This window comes from Tursiops truncatus, chromosome 19 (assembly GCF_011762595.2).
Source record: "Tursiops truncatus isolate mTurTru1 chromosome 19, mTurTru1.mat.Y, whole genome shotgun sequence".
NCBI classification, from domain to species: domain Eukaryota; kingdom Metazoa; phylum Chordata; class Mammalia; order Artiodactyla; family Delphinidae; genus Tursiops; species Tursiops truncatus.
In genome coordinates, this window is record NC_047052.1 from 6,824,122 (window position 1) to 6,843,943 (window position 19,822).

The window sequence follows — 19,822 nt, forward strand, 5'->3', positions numbered from 1 at the left end:
GGAGGCCAGGGATGCTACAACATCCTACAATGCCCAGGACGGCCCCACCACAAACCATCATCCCTGCCCAAATGTCACCATTGCCGAGGGTGAGAAACCCTGGGTTAGACACGTGCTTGCATGTCTTGACTTGAAAGAATCTTCAAGACATGCTGTTAAGTGAAAAATCGAACACAGGACGACACATCAAGCTTCGCATCTTTAATGTTAAAAGCAAAAAATAAAAACACAACCGTGTCTGTCTCCGTGGGTTTGCCACCCCATGAAAACCTCCAGGGCTGCCTCTGAAGGGGCCGCTGGGATGGGGTGAAATCTTTTTCTTTTTTTTTTAAACAATGAAAATATGCTCATGAAATCCTTACAAAAGTACTTTAAAGAATATTTTAAAGATATTTTAAGTGAAATTAAAAGCTCTTCCATTACTCGCCCAAGGTCACAGCTGGTAGGGGGTGAGCCCAGGGTCTGCACTCAGCTCTGAACTTGAACCACACTCAGCTTTAAGCCCACATTCTTCACCAGCACGTGGGAACGCCGCCAGAGTCTGAACTCCAGGTCCACGCTTGTCCAGTGACACGCCAGCTGTTACCAGCTAACAATTACCCACGGCACTGATGCCTGACTGATGGGTTGAATAAAACCAACTTAAATTACTTGTGAAAGTACTTTTGAAAAATAAGTGCATAAAAAACAAAACAAAAACCAAGCCCCACTGGGAGAAGACTAATTGCCAACAGGTCAAATCAGAAAATGTAATGGCTGGAACGAAAGGAGGCTACAGAAGGCTTCACGATAGTAACAGCACTGGTAATAGAGAACACTGAAAGCAAGGCTGTAAAACGGGCGGCTGAGGGTCAGACCCTGAGTTCAAATTCTTCCCTGTTCTCAGGCATCCCCACTGAGCAGGGGAGCTCAGCCCAGTCCCATTAAGGGGTCAGCCCAGTCAAATTAGCTGAATAAATGCAGGCTGGATTTCTCAGATCACAACTCCTTTCCCAGGCTCCTCCCAAGTCCAAAGCCCTGACCCTCCTTCCAGGGCTGAGGTGTACGGTGGGACCCACAGGTGTTGCCAACCAGGAAGGGAAGATGCCAACTCCTTCCCCGGCACCTCCCAAGTCCAAAGCCCTGACCCTCCTTCCAGGGCTGAGGTGTACAGTGGGACCCACAGGTGTTGCCAACCAGGAGGGGAAGATGCCAACTCCTTCCCCGGCACCCACGTCCTTGCCCGCTTCTCCACCAGCGAGAGCCTCTTTGCCTTTGCCTGTGCTGGGCTCCCTGCCTGGACTGCCTTTCCTAGGAGCATCCTATCCACCTGTTAAGACTCCGTTCACTTACCTCCTCCTTGAAGCGCTCTTCCATACCCCTCCCAGTCCCCTCCCTGAGAGAGGAGGTCAGGTGCCTGCCCTCTGTGCTCCCCTAACACCCTGAACGAATCTCAAGCCCGGACCACGTGATTTCTGGATTATCTGTCAGGTCCCGCCAGCACACAGTAATCCCTCAATGGTGGCTCTGTCTGTGCAACAGAGACCAGCGTTTGGCACATACTTGTCCTCACATGTCAACGAATGTTTTGTTAAGTGAATTTATTAATTAATAACATGCCAGAGAAACGTGGTGGTGGGTGACTGGGGAGGTCCAGGCTGATGCTGCCCCTGTTCTAGCAAGAGGAGGCAATGGGTCGTCAGAGCGGAGCATGGGAAAAACCTCTATATTCTTAGCAGACACCCACTGAGCAGCTGCTATGCGCCAGACACTGCGGTTGCGACACCACAGAAGCTGCTGCCTTTACTCTCCAGGATAAAAGCCCTAAGGCTCACCTCCTTTGGTGCCCACAGGACCCAGCTGCAGCATGGAGGGTGATTCTCCAGGCCGGGCTGGCCAGGGCCAAGTGGGTGGGCTCCTGAAGCCCTAAAGCAGCTCAGAGGGGCACGGTGTCTGGGATGTGACCCTTGTGTCAAAGGCTGCAGCTGCGGGACCTCTTGGGCAGGTAAATGTTCCAGGTCCTTTCCTGGGCACACAAAGCTCTGCCTCTCACTTCCATTTCAAGTTCTGCCTTCCTGCTTCCTACTTCCTTAGGCTTTATGCTCCAGCAATGCTGAAGCTTCCAGAATATACCAGGTTGCTTTAAATCTCTGTGCATGGGACTTCCCTGGAGGTCCAGCGGTTAAGACTCCGCACTCCCAATGCAGGGGGCCCAGGTTCGATCCCTGGTCAGGGAACTAGATCCCACATGCTGCAACTAAAGATCCCGCACGTGGCAACAAAGATCCCATGTGCCATAACTAAAGACCCGGCGCAGACAAATAAATAAATATTAAAAAAAAAAATTCTCTGCATGTTTTGTTTTCTCTCTCTGGAAAGCCCTTCCCCTGTTTTGCCATCTGGCAAACTCCTATTGATCCTTCGAAACCCGGCTCAGACATCATTGCCTTTGCGAAGCTCTCTGGCTTCTTTCCCAGGTGAGTTTATCACTCTACTCTCTATGTTACACGCCTCTTATTTTTGCAGTGATCTCATTTAATAGACCAAGAACTCCTTGGGTGCAGGGGCCATCTTAGTTACCTGTGGATTCAAATACAGAGCTCAGTGCTTGGCACCCAGTAGGTGCAACTTCATTTCTTTCTTCTCTCTTGGGAGAACCACATTTCATAGTTTAAAATCACCCAGGAAGATATTTTACACCAAAGATGCTCACATCAAAGTCAAGTCCCAGAAACTACCATCGCACTTTGCACATCAGAGGGAATTCAATCCGGGTTTCTAGGTGTGGATTAATTGGGAGCATGTCCTGGCGCAAGAAAGAGAGAGTTTACCTTTTAGCTAACAGGGTTACGGGCTGAGAGTAAATTATACGGTCTCTGCCATCTCCGGCCTCCTCTCCCTGCGACCGACTCGGGAAGGAGGAGGCGATTAAGGCACATTTGCTACCAACCTCGGAGACTGATAATTACATCCCCCCAATCAACTGGGGCTCTGACACGTGCAAAGGCAGGAGGGAGACATGTCTGGCCTGATAGAAAAGACAAAATTGAGCAAGGCCACCGTGCTGGGGGATGATGCTGGCGTTTCAAGAGTTCACTCAAACCAGGGGAGGCTTGTGGGCACAGGAGGTGGGCAGAGGGAGAGGGGCTGCCCGGGACTTACCACAATGATGTTTTCATGCTCTTGGGTAGTCAAGTTTGTGTTCTGAAGGATGAGCGGAGAGAGCAGGAGGAAAACAAAGCAAAACACACTATTAATAAAATGGAAATTGGGAGATTGGGACTGACACATACACACTACTATATATAAAGGAGAGAACTAATAAGGACCTACTATGTAGCACAGGGAACTCAATACTCTGTAATGGCCTATATGGGAAAAGAATCTAAAAAAGAGTGGATATATGTACACGTATAACTGATTCGCTTTGTTGTACAGCAGAAACACATTTTAAATCCACTATACTCCAATAAAAATTAAATTAATAAATAAAATGGCACATTTGCATCTCAAAGGTCCATGCAGTTTCAAATGCTTTCAGCCTCTCGGACAGAGGGCACTTGTCACTTTTTCTTAATTAAATAGATCAGAAGACCCTCAAAGGCAGGGTCGGAAGCAGGGGAAGGACGGCTTCGGGGCAGGAAGAATTGAGTTCCAAGCCCCTGTTTCACCACTGGAGTGACGTGACCTTGGACTAGTCACTTCTCAGTGAGACAGTTTCTTCTTCCGTAGATGGGGCTCCTCCTTGGGCTTAAACTCATGCTTGGCCCTCGTCATAGTGACACATGCCACTTGGAAGGCCGGAGGCAGCTTCATAATAAACATGTAAAGAAACAGATTTTCGGGCCTTGACTTTGTGCCGGGTAGTCTTTGGGGAGCAGCACATGGAATATTTCAGTGGTTCCCAAACTAGGTTCCCAGGGAACACTAGTGTTCCATGAGTTGGCCCAAGATGGTCTAGCTATGTTTAAATTCTAGCAATCAACTTGCAAAAATATTAAGCGGAATGGATTAAACTTGCTAAATTTCTAGGGTTTTTTCTCCCCCCCGTCCCCCCGCCCCGCAATCTGGAATTTGCATACACAGCTGGTACCTGTGACCACCATCCTGTGTATGCAAATGAGGATGCGAATGAGGTTGCAAATGAGGAAAGGGATGAATATGCAATAAGCAAGAGACAGTGAAAAAAACTCAGCAACAGCCACTATTGTCTTTTTTGCTAGTGTCCTGGTGTGTTCTGCTCTGACCATCTGTCTCAGTGGACACAAGCTTTCACTGGTATCAACTCTTATTTCCTAACAGCCGTGTTTGCTGTTCATAACACACCTCCTCGTTGGGCAGTAAACCCCAAGATCGACTGTTCCCGGGTTCTAGAAAGAGCTCCACGGGCTGAACAGGTTTGAGAAGTACCTGTTAGCTGATGCATTTACACCAGCTACCAGTGGAAGAAAAGCTAGTGAGCTGTGGATTTCCTTTTGTCCAGTAAGCTGGCTGCCCAAGGGGTGAAGGCGGCACATAACCAGGGTGAGTGCCTGAGCGCCACGAGCGTCCCGGTTCCCATGGAGACCGCCTGACTTATGTGCTTGGGATCCAGGACACGCGGGAGGATGTTTCTTGGATTCTAACACCTTTTTCTTTTTGTGGATGCTGGTGTGGCTTGAGCACCCCATTTATGACAGATTATTAAACACCAGGCATTTTTCAGCCGAGGGCAGAGGAAAGCCTGGCTTTGGTCTTTCCTACTCACTACACCTAAGGCACTGTTGTCAGGGCTTTGCTACCCTCCTCCCACCCATTTCCTGTTCTTGGGATAGGTTCTATTATCCCAATGACAGATGAGCAACCAGTGGCTCACCCGGGAGCACAGGTAACAGCTGGTGGAGTGGAGATCTGACCCCTGTCTGTCCTGTTCCAAAGCCTATACCGCCAACCACTGAGCTATACAGCTCAGTCCATGTGAGGGGAGGTTCCATCTTTCAGGCTGCCGTGGGAGCTCCGAAGGGACCAGCCATCCCTCACCACACCCATGCACCTTTCCAAGAAGAGCCTCTGGCAAACACAGGTGCCGTTTCTTTGGTCCCAGTCACCGGTGACGGCACATGGCACTCTGCAGGGAAACTTCTCTCCACTAAGGCCATTTCTGACCCGGGGTGGAGAGCTCTCACTAACAGCCTCTGGCCTGGAGGGGACACGTGAATCCTGAACCGAGCGGCCACTCCACACACTCAACCCAACAAAGGCCTGGGAGGGTGGGGATGCCAGCTTTAACAGGCCTGTCCTCCCCTTCCCTCCCTTGGGATCCTGCCCACCTTCTGGTCGCTTTGGTGATGCCTGGAGCCTCTTAGGAGGAGGCCTCAGGAACAGTTTACGTAAAGAGAACAGACAGGGAATCCAGTCCATACACAAAAAAGGGCAAGAAAGAGGGAGAGTTTGTTTTTCCACCCATCCCCTCTAGACATCTAGCTGAGGGTGCTGAAGGTCAAGTTCACAGCCATCTCCCACGATAACAGAAATGTGACCTGTTATCCATTGGTCCCTATACATCAGGCACAGTGCCAGGCGCTGTATACATATTAGAGCATCCAATCCCTAATTCTGTGAAACGGGTGCTAATCTTAGCCCCAACTCATAGATGAAAACAGCACTGAGAGATCCAGTACCCTGAGCAAGGCCAGGGAGCTCCTGAGAGGAGAACCGGGTCTTCCTCACTCTGCACACCTGCTCTCAACTGCCGTCCTTGGTGGCCGGGTCCCTCACTCACGAAAGAGTCTCTACCGATTCAGGTAATGTCACATGAGCTTTGCAGTTGGGCAGACCTGGGCCTGGGTCCTGCCTACCCCTCACCCAAGTGACCCTGGGCAGGCGACGTAACCCCTTGGAGCCTCCGTTTACATTTCCGTCTGTTTTAATACTTACCTTGCAGGGTCGCTGGGAGACATGTAAAAGGGCTGGTGTAAATGCCCGCCACTGTGACCGTCACAGAGAACATGCTCAGAAAACATCAGCATCGCTCGGGGAGGCGTTAGCCTCACTGGAGGGGACGCCACCTGGGCTGTGGCCCCAGCTCTGTCCCTCGCAAACAGCGCTCTTAGCAGTAAATTGGGGATAGCACGGACCCCTTGCCTGACTCACAGTTGGTGCACAGCAAATCCAAGCTCCCTCCTTATTTTTCCTTTAAATGCCTCTGTCTCTCTACCCTAGCGCTTGGGATCAGCTGACTTTGAGATCCTTATCTAAAGCCTCAGAAGTGATGCAAAGCCCACGAGCACGTGGTCACATGAAACGTATCTGAGACGGGCAAGAAATCCCACCAGAGGTCGGCCACAGTGTCGTCTGCCACCTTCGCCATCGTCCTGACGACAAGCCTGATTTAATGACGGTGTGATGGCGGCTGAGACTGGTGGGGTTGATGGGGTGGGCAGTGCAGCTCTGCAGTAAGAGCTAGACAGCCTTAAGGTGAAACTCCCGGCCCCACTGCTTTCTCGGCAGGTCACTCGGTATCTCTGGGCCTCAGCTTTCCCATCTGTGAAATGGAGACAGCAAGGGCTGTCTCTCGGGGAGCGTGAGGATCAGATGGGATGCTGTGTGCGTGGCACCCGGCACCTGCCCAGCATGTAGCAGGTGCTTCCTGAGGGCGAGCTGCTTCCCCTTCTCCAGATGAGAAGCCAGTCCCGGGCCTGCCGAAAGGCCCTTCCCGCTCAGGTGGGAAGCCTGGACTCGAGGCTGGGTGTACGGCACAGGCCTCAAATCCCAGACCTTGACCGTGATTCATTTCAGAGCCAGGGTCTTTACTCTTCTGTGGGACGAGGCTGGTCTCCCACCCGAGGACAGACACGTCCTCTGCTCCTTTGCCACCCACTTTCTACCTCTCGCTCCCACCTCCTCCCAGGGCGAGGGACCCTCTCTATTCAGCAGACGTGGAAGGCCTGGGCCAGTTTCCTGGACCAACAGGCAGTGACCAGCCTGGGTCTGCAGAGAAAGCGGAGGTTCTAGGTAGCAGGGAACTTGTGCCAGAGTCCGGGGGGGGGTGGGGGTGGGAGAAGCCATCAAGGGCACCGGGGCAGCCAGAGAAGCAGGGGCCGCTCCCTGGGGAGAGGGACAGAGAGATAGCTCTGCTGGCCACGCATAGCTGAAACCAGGAGTCATCAACCCCAGTGTCCCTAGAGGGCCAGGCAGGCAAATAAATGAGAGAAGTATTAATATCTGTCAAGTGCTTAAAATAGCACCGGAGCACAGTAAACAGAGAGATGTTTCCGAGCACCCCTCGCCCTCCGTCGGGCAGCCTAACTGACGGATTAAAGCCTCAGGTCCCACTGTCTTTCCTGCCAGAACGTAAGCTCTAGGAGGGCAGGGGACCATCTTCATCCAAGTGCGCAGAACAGCGCCTGGCACACGGCACACACTCAAAGTGTGGGGCTGCCTGGCAAAGCCGACGGCTCAGCTGGGCGGCACTAAGCAGCAAGCTGCAAAGTGCTGCTGGATTTTCCGACCGTTTTTAAAGAGAACCTGGAAATCCCTATTTTGTTGTGAAATCTCTCGACTTTTAATATCCTGTGTGAGTTGAAGGACAGCTATGGGCTGTGAGGAATGATTAGAGCGGAGAGCCATGTCTGCCTGGACCTCCAGTGCTGGCGGGGGACGGGGCGGGGGGAGACGGAGGCAGGCCCACGCCATGGGTATAGGAAGGGCAGTCTGGGGGCTTCACGGACGTGTTCCCGCTCAGGAACGAACTAGAGAATTCTAGCTGCCATCATCACCATCGCCAGCCCAGCTCGGGCCCAAGAGCAACACCCACCATGTCCTCCCTCGAATCCAGTCTTGGGGCACAGCAGGGTGGCAACCACTCTACCATCGTCCCTGGACGGCTCAGCTGGAAGCACCGGGGGCAAACCTCCTCCTCAACTCCCTCGTGTCGCTGGGGGACCGCTCACCTCCTCCCGCAAAAGGGAGACAACACAGACTCAAATTCGATTCTGCTGCTTGGTACCGGGTGGTACTCAGCAGGTGTAAAGGAAGCCAACTTCAAAGTGGCGGGGGGTGCGTGGGTGGGGAATGGGACGGCACAGTGCGAAATCAAGCCACGGGGAAGCGTTACCTCTGAGAGCAGTTTCGAGACGATTTCCAGTGGGGCTTGGTTGATGGAGTCATCCTGCAGGGGGGACGTCAGGGCCATGTCCACCAGAGTTCGGATCTCCTTCAAGACGACTTCCCAACGGCTTGGGTTACTCAGGACTTTCTTGTATTTGTAAATCTTTTTCTGGTTGGGAGAGAAAAGAGACCCACACGTGTTATTAACAGGCCAGGGGTGGAATATACAAGACGATCAAAGAATCAGATGTACTGGATGTGAAAGGCCCCACGTCTGGACCCCTCCCAGCCCCATCAGAATCCGACCCCCGAAGAAGGGACAGTCTTGCCCCAAGTCGAAGGCCGCATTTGCAGATAGTCAGGCCTCCTGAACGCTAGTAATTTCCACTCCTTTTCCAATGACATAAAAAAAAAAAGATGAAGCTATTTATCCTTCAGGTTATATCTTTTGCCAAACTTGTTCCCCAAGTATTCAAACGCAATAGGAGGGGAAGCATTCCGGGTCCACAAAGGCACTTTCTTTGCATTGGAGGCACTGTTTCTGCTCACCCTGACCCTAAGAGGTCCCCTTGGAGACTGTGCTCAGCTGGGAAACCTGACAGACAGGCTTGGGGCCTGGAATTCAGCTCCAGCCAGGTGGGGACCGAGCCCAGAATGGTCCTCAGCTTCCACCTGGGGAGTAAGATGGGTGCGTTCTCACCTCCGCATCCAAAGCTGGCGAGTGGCTGGGGCAGTGGCCACGGCTCTGTCCATATGAGGCCGGGCTGGCTCCGCCCTCTGACATCATGGAAACAGAAGCCCTCTCTGAGGCCGAGGTCCCAGCCTGCGCTCCCCCGGCTCCGCAGTGGCCTGCCCCACTGCCGCCTGGCTTGCCTGGCCATCTCTCTCTCTAACTGGATAAACTTCATTAAGTGCTCTCTGCTCCTTAGGGAAAACCTAATTTTAATGTCACTGAGCCAGCAGCCAGCTGGGTGACATGTCACAATCCCTGAACCAAAGTCTGAATGAGGCCAGGAGGAGGTGAGGGTCCCCCACTGGCCCCGAGGCTCAAAGAGAAGCTTGTAGGCCACCAGTGTCTCCCCGACCACTTAGTTTCTGAGTTAAGAATTACAAAGGGTCTTGGAAGCCAAGGCCTAAAATGAAGCATTTGGGGGACAAATTCTGCATCCAACTGGGTAGTTCTCTGTGCTGAGTGAGGCGTGGTGGTGGAACAGGTGGTCGACTGTAGGATCAGACAGGCCTGGTTCTTCCCATAAAGTATTTCACCTACGGAGCCTCAGCCTCGTCTTCTGTAAATTATGCATGAAAATACCCTGTGGCCTCTTCCAATGTGGAACCCTTATAAATCCTGGACCCAGGTGGCCCCCTCTCTGTGAGGAGTTACAGTCAAAAGCGTAGTCCCAACAGCACAACCACATAACCCAAAGGGAACTCGCGATACTCAACCTGCCTCTTCTGAAAAACTTTAAAGGAATGAAATGGACAACCCTCAGTGACCCGGACAGCACCCCGTTTTTTTCTCCCATGTTTCTCCCACACTGCATGATGTTCTGGGGCCTCTTATTTGCTAATCATACCCCTGCGCCACCACCATCACCCGCTTAGTTAACTACATCTAAGTTTATTTCCCATAGTCATCCCAGACCTTTCTTATGTCAGTCTCCATAGTCTGCCTCTCCCTCCTCCTCTCTCTCCTTCCACACACTCTGCCGGCCCCACTGCCTCCCTCCCTCTCTCCAAGCTTTTTTTTTTTTTTTTAACATCTTTATTGGAGTGTAATTGCTTTACAATGGTGTGTTAGTTTCTGCTTTATAACAAAGTGAATCAGTTATACATATACATATATTCCCATATCTCTTCCCTCTTGCGTCTCCCTCCCTCCCACCCTCCCTATCCCACCCCTCTAGGTGGCCACAAAGCACCAAGCTGACCTCCCTGTGCTATGCGGCTGCTTCCCACTAGCTATCTATTTTACGTCTGGTAGTGTATACATGTCCATCCCGCTCTCTTGCTTTGTCACAGCTTACCCTTCCCCCTCCCCATATCCTCAAGTCCATTCTCTAGTAGGTCTGTGTCTTTATTCCTGTCTTACCCCTACGTTCTTCATGACATTTTTTTTTCTTAAATTCCATATATATGTGTTAGCATACGGTATTTGTCTTTCTCTTTCTGACTTACTTCACTCTGTATGACAGACTCTAGGTCCATCCACCTCATTACAAATAGCTCAATTTCGTTTCTTTTTATGGCTGAGTAATATTCCATTGTATATATGTGCCACATCTTCTTTATCCATTCATCTGTCAATGGACACTTGGGTTGCTTTACATGTCTATTGTAAATAGAGCTGCAGTGAACATTGTGGTACATGACTCTTTTTGAATTATGGTTTTCTCAGGGTATATGCCCAGTAGTGGGATTGTTGGGTCATATGGTAATTCTATTTGTAGTTTTTTTAAGGAACCTCCATACTGTTCTCCATAGTGGCTGTACAATCTCCAAGCTTTTGACGTGAAGACAGCATGGTTTTCGTCAAGTAGGGAATGGGAAAGAGTAGAAACATTTACTTGTCAATCATTTTAGATCCTATAAGGGCTGGAAGAAACGCATGGTAACTCCTGTTGGGGGTGGGTGTTCAGTGAATAATAAATACACTGTTGATGGAGACGATGGTGACAAGCAGTATTTGCTGAACTCCGTGACTTTTGTGATGAGGCGCACCTAGCCTCTTGAGGCTCCCCTGGGACTGTAACCAGCCTCCGTCCCAGTTACCTGACTGGTGTTGCCAGGAGCATGACCATGTCTATACAAATTCGAAGTGCCCGAAGTCTGAAGCGGTAGACACTTCCCAAGGCAAGAACCCGGCCCATCCCCGAAGATGAACGCTCCTTTGAGTCCTAGACACTGCGGTTCTGCTCTGGGCCCAGAGGATTGCTTAATTTTTAAATGACCATGAAATGGTCACAGAAACTCACCGTATATTCAGCCCCAAAGAAAACCACAAGGACGCACAGCCGTGCATTCCCACGGTAGATTCTAGACTGGAATACGGTCTGCACTTAAGCGCCCTCTCTCGTAATCAGCGGCAAGCTGTTTACTTTTGAAAGAATAATGACTTCACTCTTTTTGTGAAAACAAGGCATGCTCACTGTAAGAAATGTAAACCACACTGAAAAGCACAAAGAAGAGGATAAACGAAAAAAGGTCTCGAAAATCCCACAACCTAGAAATAGCCATCACTAACCTCTGGTGAGCACTGTTCCAGCTGGCCCTCAGTTAAACTTCGCCCGTGGGGGTGGGCGGCCGTGAGCTCGGCCCCTAAGTCCTCAGGACCCACACTCGGTGTCACCGAGACGGTGAGGCCCAGGTGAGAGGGCCCATCGGGCGCCGCCTGCCCCAGCGAGCCCCTTCACAGGCGCGCCCAGCCTCGGGCTCACGGACACAGCCCCCCTGACAGGCCGCGGAGGTCAACAGCTTTCCCACGAGCCCCTGCTTAAGGCGCGTCCCAAGGAGAGTGGTCACAGAGGCTGCACTCAAGACCAGAGGTTCCCAGGGGCTGACAAGGGCTAACGTTCAACGACCCACCAGGCACTGTGCAGAGCACTTCGGGGCATCATCTCACTCCACCCTCACAGTAACCCCAGGAGCTGGGGACCTGCCATAGGCCCTGGGAGCAGAACCGCAGACAAGGACCCGAGCGCAGATGGTTTATTTACTGGGGAGGTAATGGAGGACACATCAGTGCAGGGGTGAGAGTGAGACTGGGAGAAGAAGGCAGTCAGTCACCGCCAGAGCATCATCAAGTGTTAGGACTGGGCAACAGGCAATGCCACCACTGTGGGGACAAGGCTGAGTCCTGAGGGGGCCTCTGGGAGACAGTGTGGATCACGCCCTAGAGTTGACCCACCCAAGGAGCAAGGAAGCGGCCCTGTTTACCCACCAACTTCCTGGACTTCTGGCTGCCCTGCGCCCAGGCCAAAATGCTCCCACAGCCAGGAAAAGACGTGCCCCCAGGGCAGAGTCACCGTGTTTACAGTCTTCAGGGCAGAGCCATGCCAAGAGGTAGGGCGTCTGCAGCTTCTGCCCCAGGCTCTAGTTTCCTGTTTACACACAAGACTACCAGGGCCCGGAGGTGACATGACTTGCCCAAGGTCACACAGCTAGAAAGGGGCAATTCACAAGTACACACCGGCTCTGGTGGACCCCAGAGGTCTCCCTCTTTCCATTACATGGGTCAGGGCCAGCGCAGATGGTGGAGAGGAGGCGCAGATTCACCAAGAGACACCGAGAGGAAGGCTGCAAGGACGCTTGACGGTCTGGGATGAGGGCTAGAACACGTCTCCAAGGCTCTGAGAGCTGGTGGGAGCAGCAGGGGGGCAGTGCAGCTGTGACACCGTGCTCATGGCGTGTGGGTAGGTGGCTGGCCCCCGGAAGAGGCTCTGAGCCCTGGCACAGGGCAGCCACAGGACAGAGGGAGGCCTGCCCAGGCCCGTAGGGGCCTAGTCACTCTGCCTTGGGTGACAAATCAGCACATTTCATCCCAGGAGCTCTGCTGAGCTCATCTGGTGATGAATCACGGTGGGACTGGGTTGGGGATGCCTCTGGAACCCTGACACCCAGAAGCCCGGCCCTCAGCTTTGCCCTATGGTCCCTCCACTGAGCCCACATCACCAGAAGGGGCGGGTGACCTCTTGCCGTGTCTGGAGTGGATGGGCTGCTGGACTCCTTTGACAGGAACCTCGGAACTGTCTCCCTGCTTGTTTTTGTGTAAGAAAGCCAAGAATGGTCTCACATTTTTTTTTTTAAGGGTTGTTCAGGGGAAAAAACCAACAACAAAGAACAGAATACGCAACAGAATCAAATGTAGTCCACAAAGCCCCAAACATTTGCTGTCTGGACCTTTAAAGAAAAAGTGTGCTAACCCATGGCTGGAAAGGTCGAACCCCACCCAGCCAAGGAGTAACAGCACAACGCAGCTCAAGATCAGGGGCCACCAGGGGAACACAGGTTCAAACCATAAAGAGATACTGCTCCACACCCACTAGGCTGGCTGGAACCAAAAGACAGGTATCTCCAAGTGTTGACAAGGATGAGGAGAAAATGGGATCCTTGTGCATTGCTGCTGGGAATGTAAATCAGTACAGCACCACTGGAAGACAGGTTGACAGTTTCTTAACTCATTAAACATAAATTTATCATATGACCCAGCAACTCTGTTCCTAGAAATCTACTCAAGAGAAAAACAGACTCTACGTAAAGACATGCACGTGAATGTCCACAGCAGCATTATTCATAACAGCTCCAAAGTGGAAACAACCCACATGTCCATTAGCTGATGAATGGATAAGCAAGACATGGTATATCCAGACAATGGAATAGTACTTGGCAGTAAAAAGGATGGAAACACTCGTATGTGCTACCAATACGGATGAATCTCACCAATATGCTAAGTGAAAGAAGCCAGATGCAACAGACTTACTGGAGGATTCCTTTTATAGGAAACGTCTAGAAAAGGCAAATTTAGAGAGACAGAAAGTGGAACGGTTATTGCCTGGAGTTGGGAGGTGGCAACAGGGATTATTAGGCTGCAAACAGATATGAGGGCATTTTTAGATGATGGAAATACTCTAAAACTGCATTGTGATGGTCACATAATCCTATAAATCTACTAAAATCATTGAATCATTCACTTACAATACGTGAATTTTATGCCATGTAAATTACACCTTCATTAAGGTGTTAAAGAAAAAAATCCCAACCCAGGTAGGTGGAGGACATCAAAAAAAAGTCAGAGGCAGTATGGCTTCGTGGTTAAGAGTGCAGGTTTTGCAATCAGCAGAATTCAGTTCAAATCTAAGCTCTATTTCATCTACCCATCCACCTATTCACTTATCCATCCATCCATCCATCCATCCATCCATCCACCCATCCACTCATCCATCCATCCATTTATCTAATCATCCAATAACAGTTACTGGGAACCGTCTTACTGTATGGTGTGGCAAGTACTCAGTTAAGTCCTAAGGATACCAGTGATGAGCAAAGCAGACAGATCCCAGTGCTCGTGGAACTTACAGCGTATTACTGACACCCTACTTTCCTCGTCTGCAACGTGGGACGAGAACAACCACTATCAAAGGCTTGCCACGCCCATTCCATGAGATGATATGTATAAACACATAGCCCTGTTCCTCGCAAAACAGCAGCGCTCATTCTTCTCACCCACCAAGTCCTGTGGGTGAGTGATCCAGAGCAGGCAGGACTCAGGAGGGCTCCCGGCATCTGTGACTAAGCCCCACCCTCTCCCGAAACAACAGAGCCAGCAGGAAGAGCCAGCCGCTCCTCCACTGCAGTCTTCGCCCTCTGCTTATCAGGAAGGGGGCGTTACCTGGGCAACATCCGCCATCTCTCCAGCAAATGCTGCTATACTGCAGAGACAACCACAGACGCCCGGGTTCTCCGGCCTGGGAAAGTGGAGCCCGTCGGCTCCTCCACGGGAGACAAGCCGTCCCCGGGCAGGCGCCCCTCTCCAGGAGAGGTGTGACTTAGAATGTGCGGGCACCACGCCTCCCGCTGACGGGGCGGTTGCTCTGCCGCTTGCTGCAGCCTCCGAAGCTCGGGCTCACGCAAGCACGCATGCTCCCCCCACCCGTCATTAAAGGAGAGGGCGCTCCTGGAGCCAATGAGAAAAAGGAGCCCGGCGGGAGCTGGGCTGGCTGTGACAACTTCTCTCCAGGGGGTGTGCCAAAGCTGTGCTGCCCGGCACGAGAGCCAGCAGTCCCGTGTGGCTACTTACACTGAACCTAATTAAAATGAAATACGACTGAAAATTCAGCGCCTCAGTCCCACTAGCCGCATTCCAGCGGCTGGACAGCCACACGTGGCTAGAGGCTGCCACACTGGACAGTGCAAATAAAGAACATTTTCATCACTGCAGAAAGTTCTATTGGGCAGGCTGTCCTAAAGTCTTAGCATGCCCCAGAGGACCAGTGACGTGCTCGTTGCCTCTCCCATCACTCAGGCAATGCCTATTCGCTGGGGCCAGTATGTGAGCGGCACGCTGCCCATGTCCTCCAACTTTCCCTCCAAGGCCTGCAGGGGCTGTCCCCAGATGTCCTCTGCACACCCAGGGAGAATGACCAAGTGGTTGACTTCTTTGGCTTCCCTGATTCCTAGACAGGGGGGCCTCTGACCTCCTCATTCCCTCAAGACTCACTTGGGGCTATGGAGGAGTGTGCCAGGTAACTCACCACCTCTGCCAACCCCGTGTGCTTCTGGGGGCACACTTACAAAAATTCTCACAACGACCCAACAATGGGAACAGTATAATTAGCTTCATTTCACAGATAAGAAGTCTGAGGCTGAGAGAGGTTAAGTCAAGGAGCTAGTAAGAGCCAGAGCTGGAGCTGGGACCCAGGTAGAGCCGGATCCTGAGTCCCCGACCACAGTGCCACTCTGAGAGGCACACCTGAGTGCTTTCTCTGCCTTGATCGATGCTGCTGCCTCCTGCTGAAATGAACAAGAAGTCTTTAAATTGGAGGGCTGAGCCCAGGAGCAGTTCCAGACTGGCTGCAGCTGGGCGTCTGGATGACAGTTGCCTGGAAAGCCGGGTCCTGGGGAGATGGGCAATTTGTTTGAAAAAGGGGGAAGAGCATGGCACTCTGCCCCCTAAGTGCCCACTGGAGACGGTCTTCCTGCAGTCATTACTGCTTCCAAGGAAACAGCAGGAACTCGGGCACAGTGTCCCGCTCATCGTCTCTGGAGCATCGCCTGGTTGCCTGGGCAACCATGCATCTGGCTGGTGAGGAGATGTACTGGTCTTGGTGCCAGGCTTGCAGCTGGGTACCACATCCTACCTGGCTCTTGGGGCCTGCTGCAACCTTGGCAAAATCCAATCATCCCACGGATCTGACTGACTGCACTGAGAAAATTTTAGCTGGCTGTTTTCCTCACTGAGCTCTGGCTCCTTGGGGACAGGGATAATGCCTTGTCTGTTTCTTTACGGTTCTGTGTGGTGGCTGGAACCGCTGAGGGCACATGGAAGGTGCTCTCAGTATTTGTCAAAGGGAGGAGAATAAGAATCAGAAATAATGGTTGGGCTTCCCTGGTGGCACAGTGGTTAAGAATCCGCCTGCCAATGCAGGCGACACGGGTTCGAGCCCTGGTCTGGGAGGATCCCACATGCCGTGGAGCAACTAAGCCTGTGCACCACAACTCCTGAGCCTGCGCTCTAGAGCCCGCGAGCCACAGCTACTGAGCCCGCGAGCCACAACTACTGAGCCTGCGCGCCTAGAGCCCGTGCTCCACAAGAGAAGCCACCGCAGTGAGAAGCCCGCGCACCAAAGAGAAGCCCTGCAACAAAGAGCAGCCCCCGTTCGCCACAACTAGAGAAAGCCCGCGTGCAGCAACAAAGACCCAACACAGCCAAAAATAAATAAATTTTAAAAAATGACACCTGTTCTTTAAAAGAAAGAAAGAAATAACGGCCAACATGTAGGAAGGGCTTCCACTGTTGTCAGCTACTACACCGAATCCTTTAACCCTCCCAGCCCACGGCAAACGCATGAACTACCTGCAGGGGGAGCTTGTTAAAAGGCAGATTCTAACTCGGTAGAGCTGGATGGGGCCTGGGAGTCTGCACTTTCCAGCAGTTTCCAGATAAGAGAGATGCTCTTGAACCCAACCCCAGGTGCCTCGTCTGTTCCTCCCTAGGAGGCATGCTTGCTCTGCACCCATGATACAGAGAAGGGGGCAGTGAGGGAGTGATACCTTGCCTGCGGTCACACAGCTGGTGTTGTGAGCTATGTTCCCCAAAATGGTATGTCCAAGTCCTATAACCGCTGGTATCTGTGGATGTGACCTTATTTGGAAATAGGTCTTTACAGAGGCCATCAAGTGAAGGTGAGGTCATGCTGGATTAGGGTGGGTCCTTATAAAAAGGCCAGGGGAAGACACACACATACACAGGGAGAGAAGCTAGGTGAAGGTGGAGGCAGAGACAGAAGCAACGCCTCTACCAGCCAAGGGACGCCAAGGAGTGTAGCAACCACCAGAAGCTGCAAGAGGCCGGGAGGGAACCTCCCTTAGAGTCTCTGGAGGGAGCATGGCCCTGCCAACACCTTGATTTTGGACCTCTGGCCCCAGAACTGTGAGCGGTTACATTTCTGTTGTTTTCAGCCACCCAGTTTGTGGTACTTTGTTATGGGAAACCCACACAGCTGGTGAGCAGCAAAGCAAGGCAGACCCCAGGGAGCCTGGCTCCTGGTCACCCTGCTGGTCTGCTTCAGCCCTTCGAGCTGACTCTTCCCATCCTTTTATTTTATGGAGGTGGCAGCCGGGGCCCCTGCTCTCAGCGGCTTCTCCCAGCTTACCCTCGGCTTGGAATTGGTTAGGTTTTCTCTTGCTGGGGAAGACCTGACCTCCTGTCTCCTCTTGTTCCCTCAGGGTTGGAAAAGCTGGCGTCCACGCTTGACGCCTGCCTCCAGCCCATCACCCGAGCGCAGAAGCCCCTGGTCCTGTGCTGCCTGCACACCTGGGCGCCTGCACCATCACTAATGCCATGAGGAGCCGCCTGGACACCCAGAGAAGCTGCAGAGGGAATTCCAAGGAGGATTCGGGAGGACGTCAGCACAGGGCTGGCTTAGGGTCCTCGGCAAAGAGTCATGAGGTGGGCTCTGGCTCAGAGTAAACACAGCCCGCTTTCCTTTTATTTTTTTTTTTAATTGAAGTATAGTTGATTTAGAATGTTTCAAGTGTATAGCAAAGTGATTCAGTTATATATATATAATATATATATATATTTCCAGATTCTTTTCCATTATAGGTTATTACAAGATATTGAATATAGTTCCCTGTGCTATACAGTAGGTCCTTGTTTATTTATTTTTTATATAGTAGTGTGTATATGTTAATCCCAAATTCCCAATTTATCCTCCCCACCCCTTTCCCTGTGGTAACCATGTCTGTGAGTCTGTTTGTTTTGTAAATAAGTTTATTTGTATCTTTTTTTTTAAGATTCCACATATAAGTAATATCGTATGATATCTGTCTTTCCTTGTCTGACTTACTTCACTTACTATGATGATCTCTAGGTCCATCTATGTTGCTGCAAGTGACATTATTTCATTTGTTTTTATGGCTGAGTGATATTCCATTGTATATATGTATCACACCTTCTTTATCCATTCCTCTGTCAATGGACGTTGAGGTTGCTTCCTTGTCTCGGCTATTGGAAACAGTGCTGCTGTGAACATTGGGGCGCATGTATTTTTTCTAATTAGAGTTTTCGTCTTTTCTGGATATATGCCCTGGAGTGGGATCGCTGGATCATTGTTGGTTCTATTTTTAGTTTTTTGAGGAACCCTCCTACTGTTCTCCATACTGGCTGTACCAATTTACGTTTCCACCAAGAGTGTAGGAAGGTTCCCTTTTCTCCACACCCTCTCCAGCATTTCTCTTTCTTTTTTTTTTTTTTTTGCGGTACGCGGGCCTCTCACTGCTGTGGCCTCTCCCGTTGCGGAGCACAGGCTCCAGACGCGCAGGCTCAGCGGCCATGGCTCACGGGCCAAGCCCCTCTGCGGCATGTGGGATCTTCCCGGACCGGGGCACGAACCCGCGTCCCCTGAATCGGCAGGTGGACTCTCAACCACTGCGCCACCAGGGAAGCCCTCTCTTTCCTTTCATGAGGTTTACACATCTGCCCATGGTTGGCAACCCCCATTACGCCAGCTGACAGCCCAGGGTTTCCTACAGCCGGGCACTGCACTAAACTCATCCCAGAACAACTGTCCCAGGGTTCTCAATCCTGGCTACGCATAAGAACTATTTGGGAGGCTTAACAACATTCCAATAACAGAGTCCAACCCCAGGCCAATCCCACTCGGCGGCTGCTGTGGGCAGGGCGGAGCCGAGGCATCTGGCTCTTTGGCCACTGGTATATTTTAAAGTACATCTGAACACCAATGGGCACAACAACATTATTCACAATTGCCAAAAGGTGGAGGCAACTCAAGTGTCCACCGACAGGTGAACGGATAAACAAATGTGGGCTATGGATACAAAGGATTATTCAGCCATGAAAAGGAAGGGGATTCTGACACCTGCCACAACGTGGGTGAACCTTGAGCACATCATGCAAGTGAAATAAAGGCCAGTCACAAAAAGACAGACACTGTAGGTTCCGTTCACAGGAGGCAATACCTAGAGTCATCCGATTCATAGAGACAGAAAGTAGACGGAACGTAGAACGCGGGTTGCCAGGAGCTGGGGGAGTGGGGAGGGGGAGTCCGTGTTTAACAGGGACGGAGTTTCAGTTGTGCAAGATGAAAACGTTCCAGAGAAGGCTGGTGGAGGTGGCTGTACAGTGTGAGTGCACTGAACGCCGCAGAACTGAACGCTTAAATCTCCAGGTGACTTGAGCCTGCAGCTAGAGGTCAGCCCCGGTGTCCAGTCTAAGGTGGCAGATGCGACCCCTGCACGCCGTACAGACGCGAGACCCCAACAGTAACCTGCTCCGGGTCAAAGCGGCTGTCTGAACCAGGACCCCTCCTCAGGGTCACCTCATTGTCCTGAGTCATGGTCAATGAAGAGACCGTGAGCTGCAATACATAGGTACAGCCCTGGACCTGCTCTCAGCTTCTGGAAATGCTCTCCTGTCTCCACATGGCCTAACCCCAGGGGCTGGGGAATGGGCAGTGCCCAGGGCGGGGCTGCACGCACCTTCCGGCCTGGTCACAGCCCTCTAGGGAGGCTGGGG

General features: G+C 51.8%; 1 protein-coding gene across 1 annotated transcript in view; it reads right to left on the reverse strand.

Moving 5' to 3' along the window:
- CMIP (c-Maf inducing protein) overlaps positions 1-19,822 on the reverse strand; it is a 237,231-nt gene that overhangs the window by 44,460 nt on the left and 172,949 nt on the right. Inside the window, exons 4-5 of the mRNA XM_033846140.2 lie at positions 8,075-8,236; positions 3,142-3,183 (exon numbers count right to left, since the gene is read on the reverse strand). Of these exons, the coding sequence (XP_033702031.1) occupies positions 3,142-3,183; positions 8,075-8,236 (204 nt within the window). The remainder of the gene's footprint in view (positions 1-3,141; positions 3,184-8,074; positions 8,237-19,822) is intronic.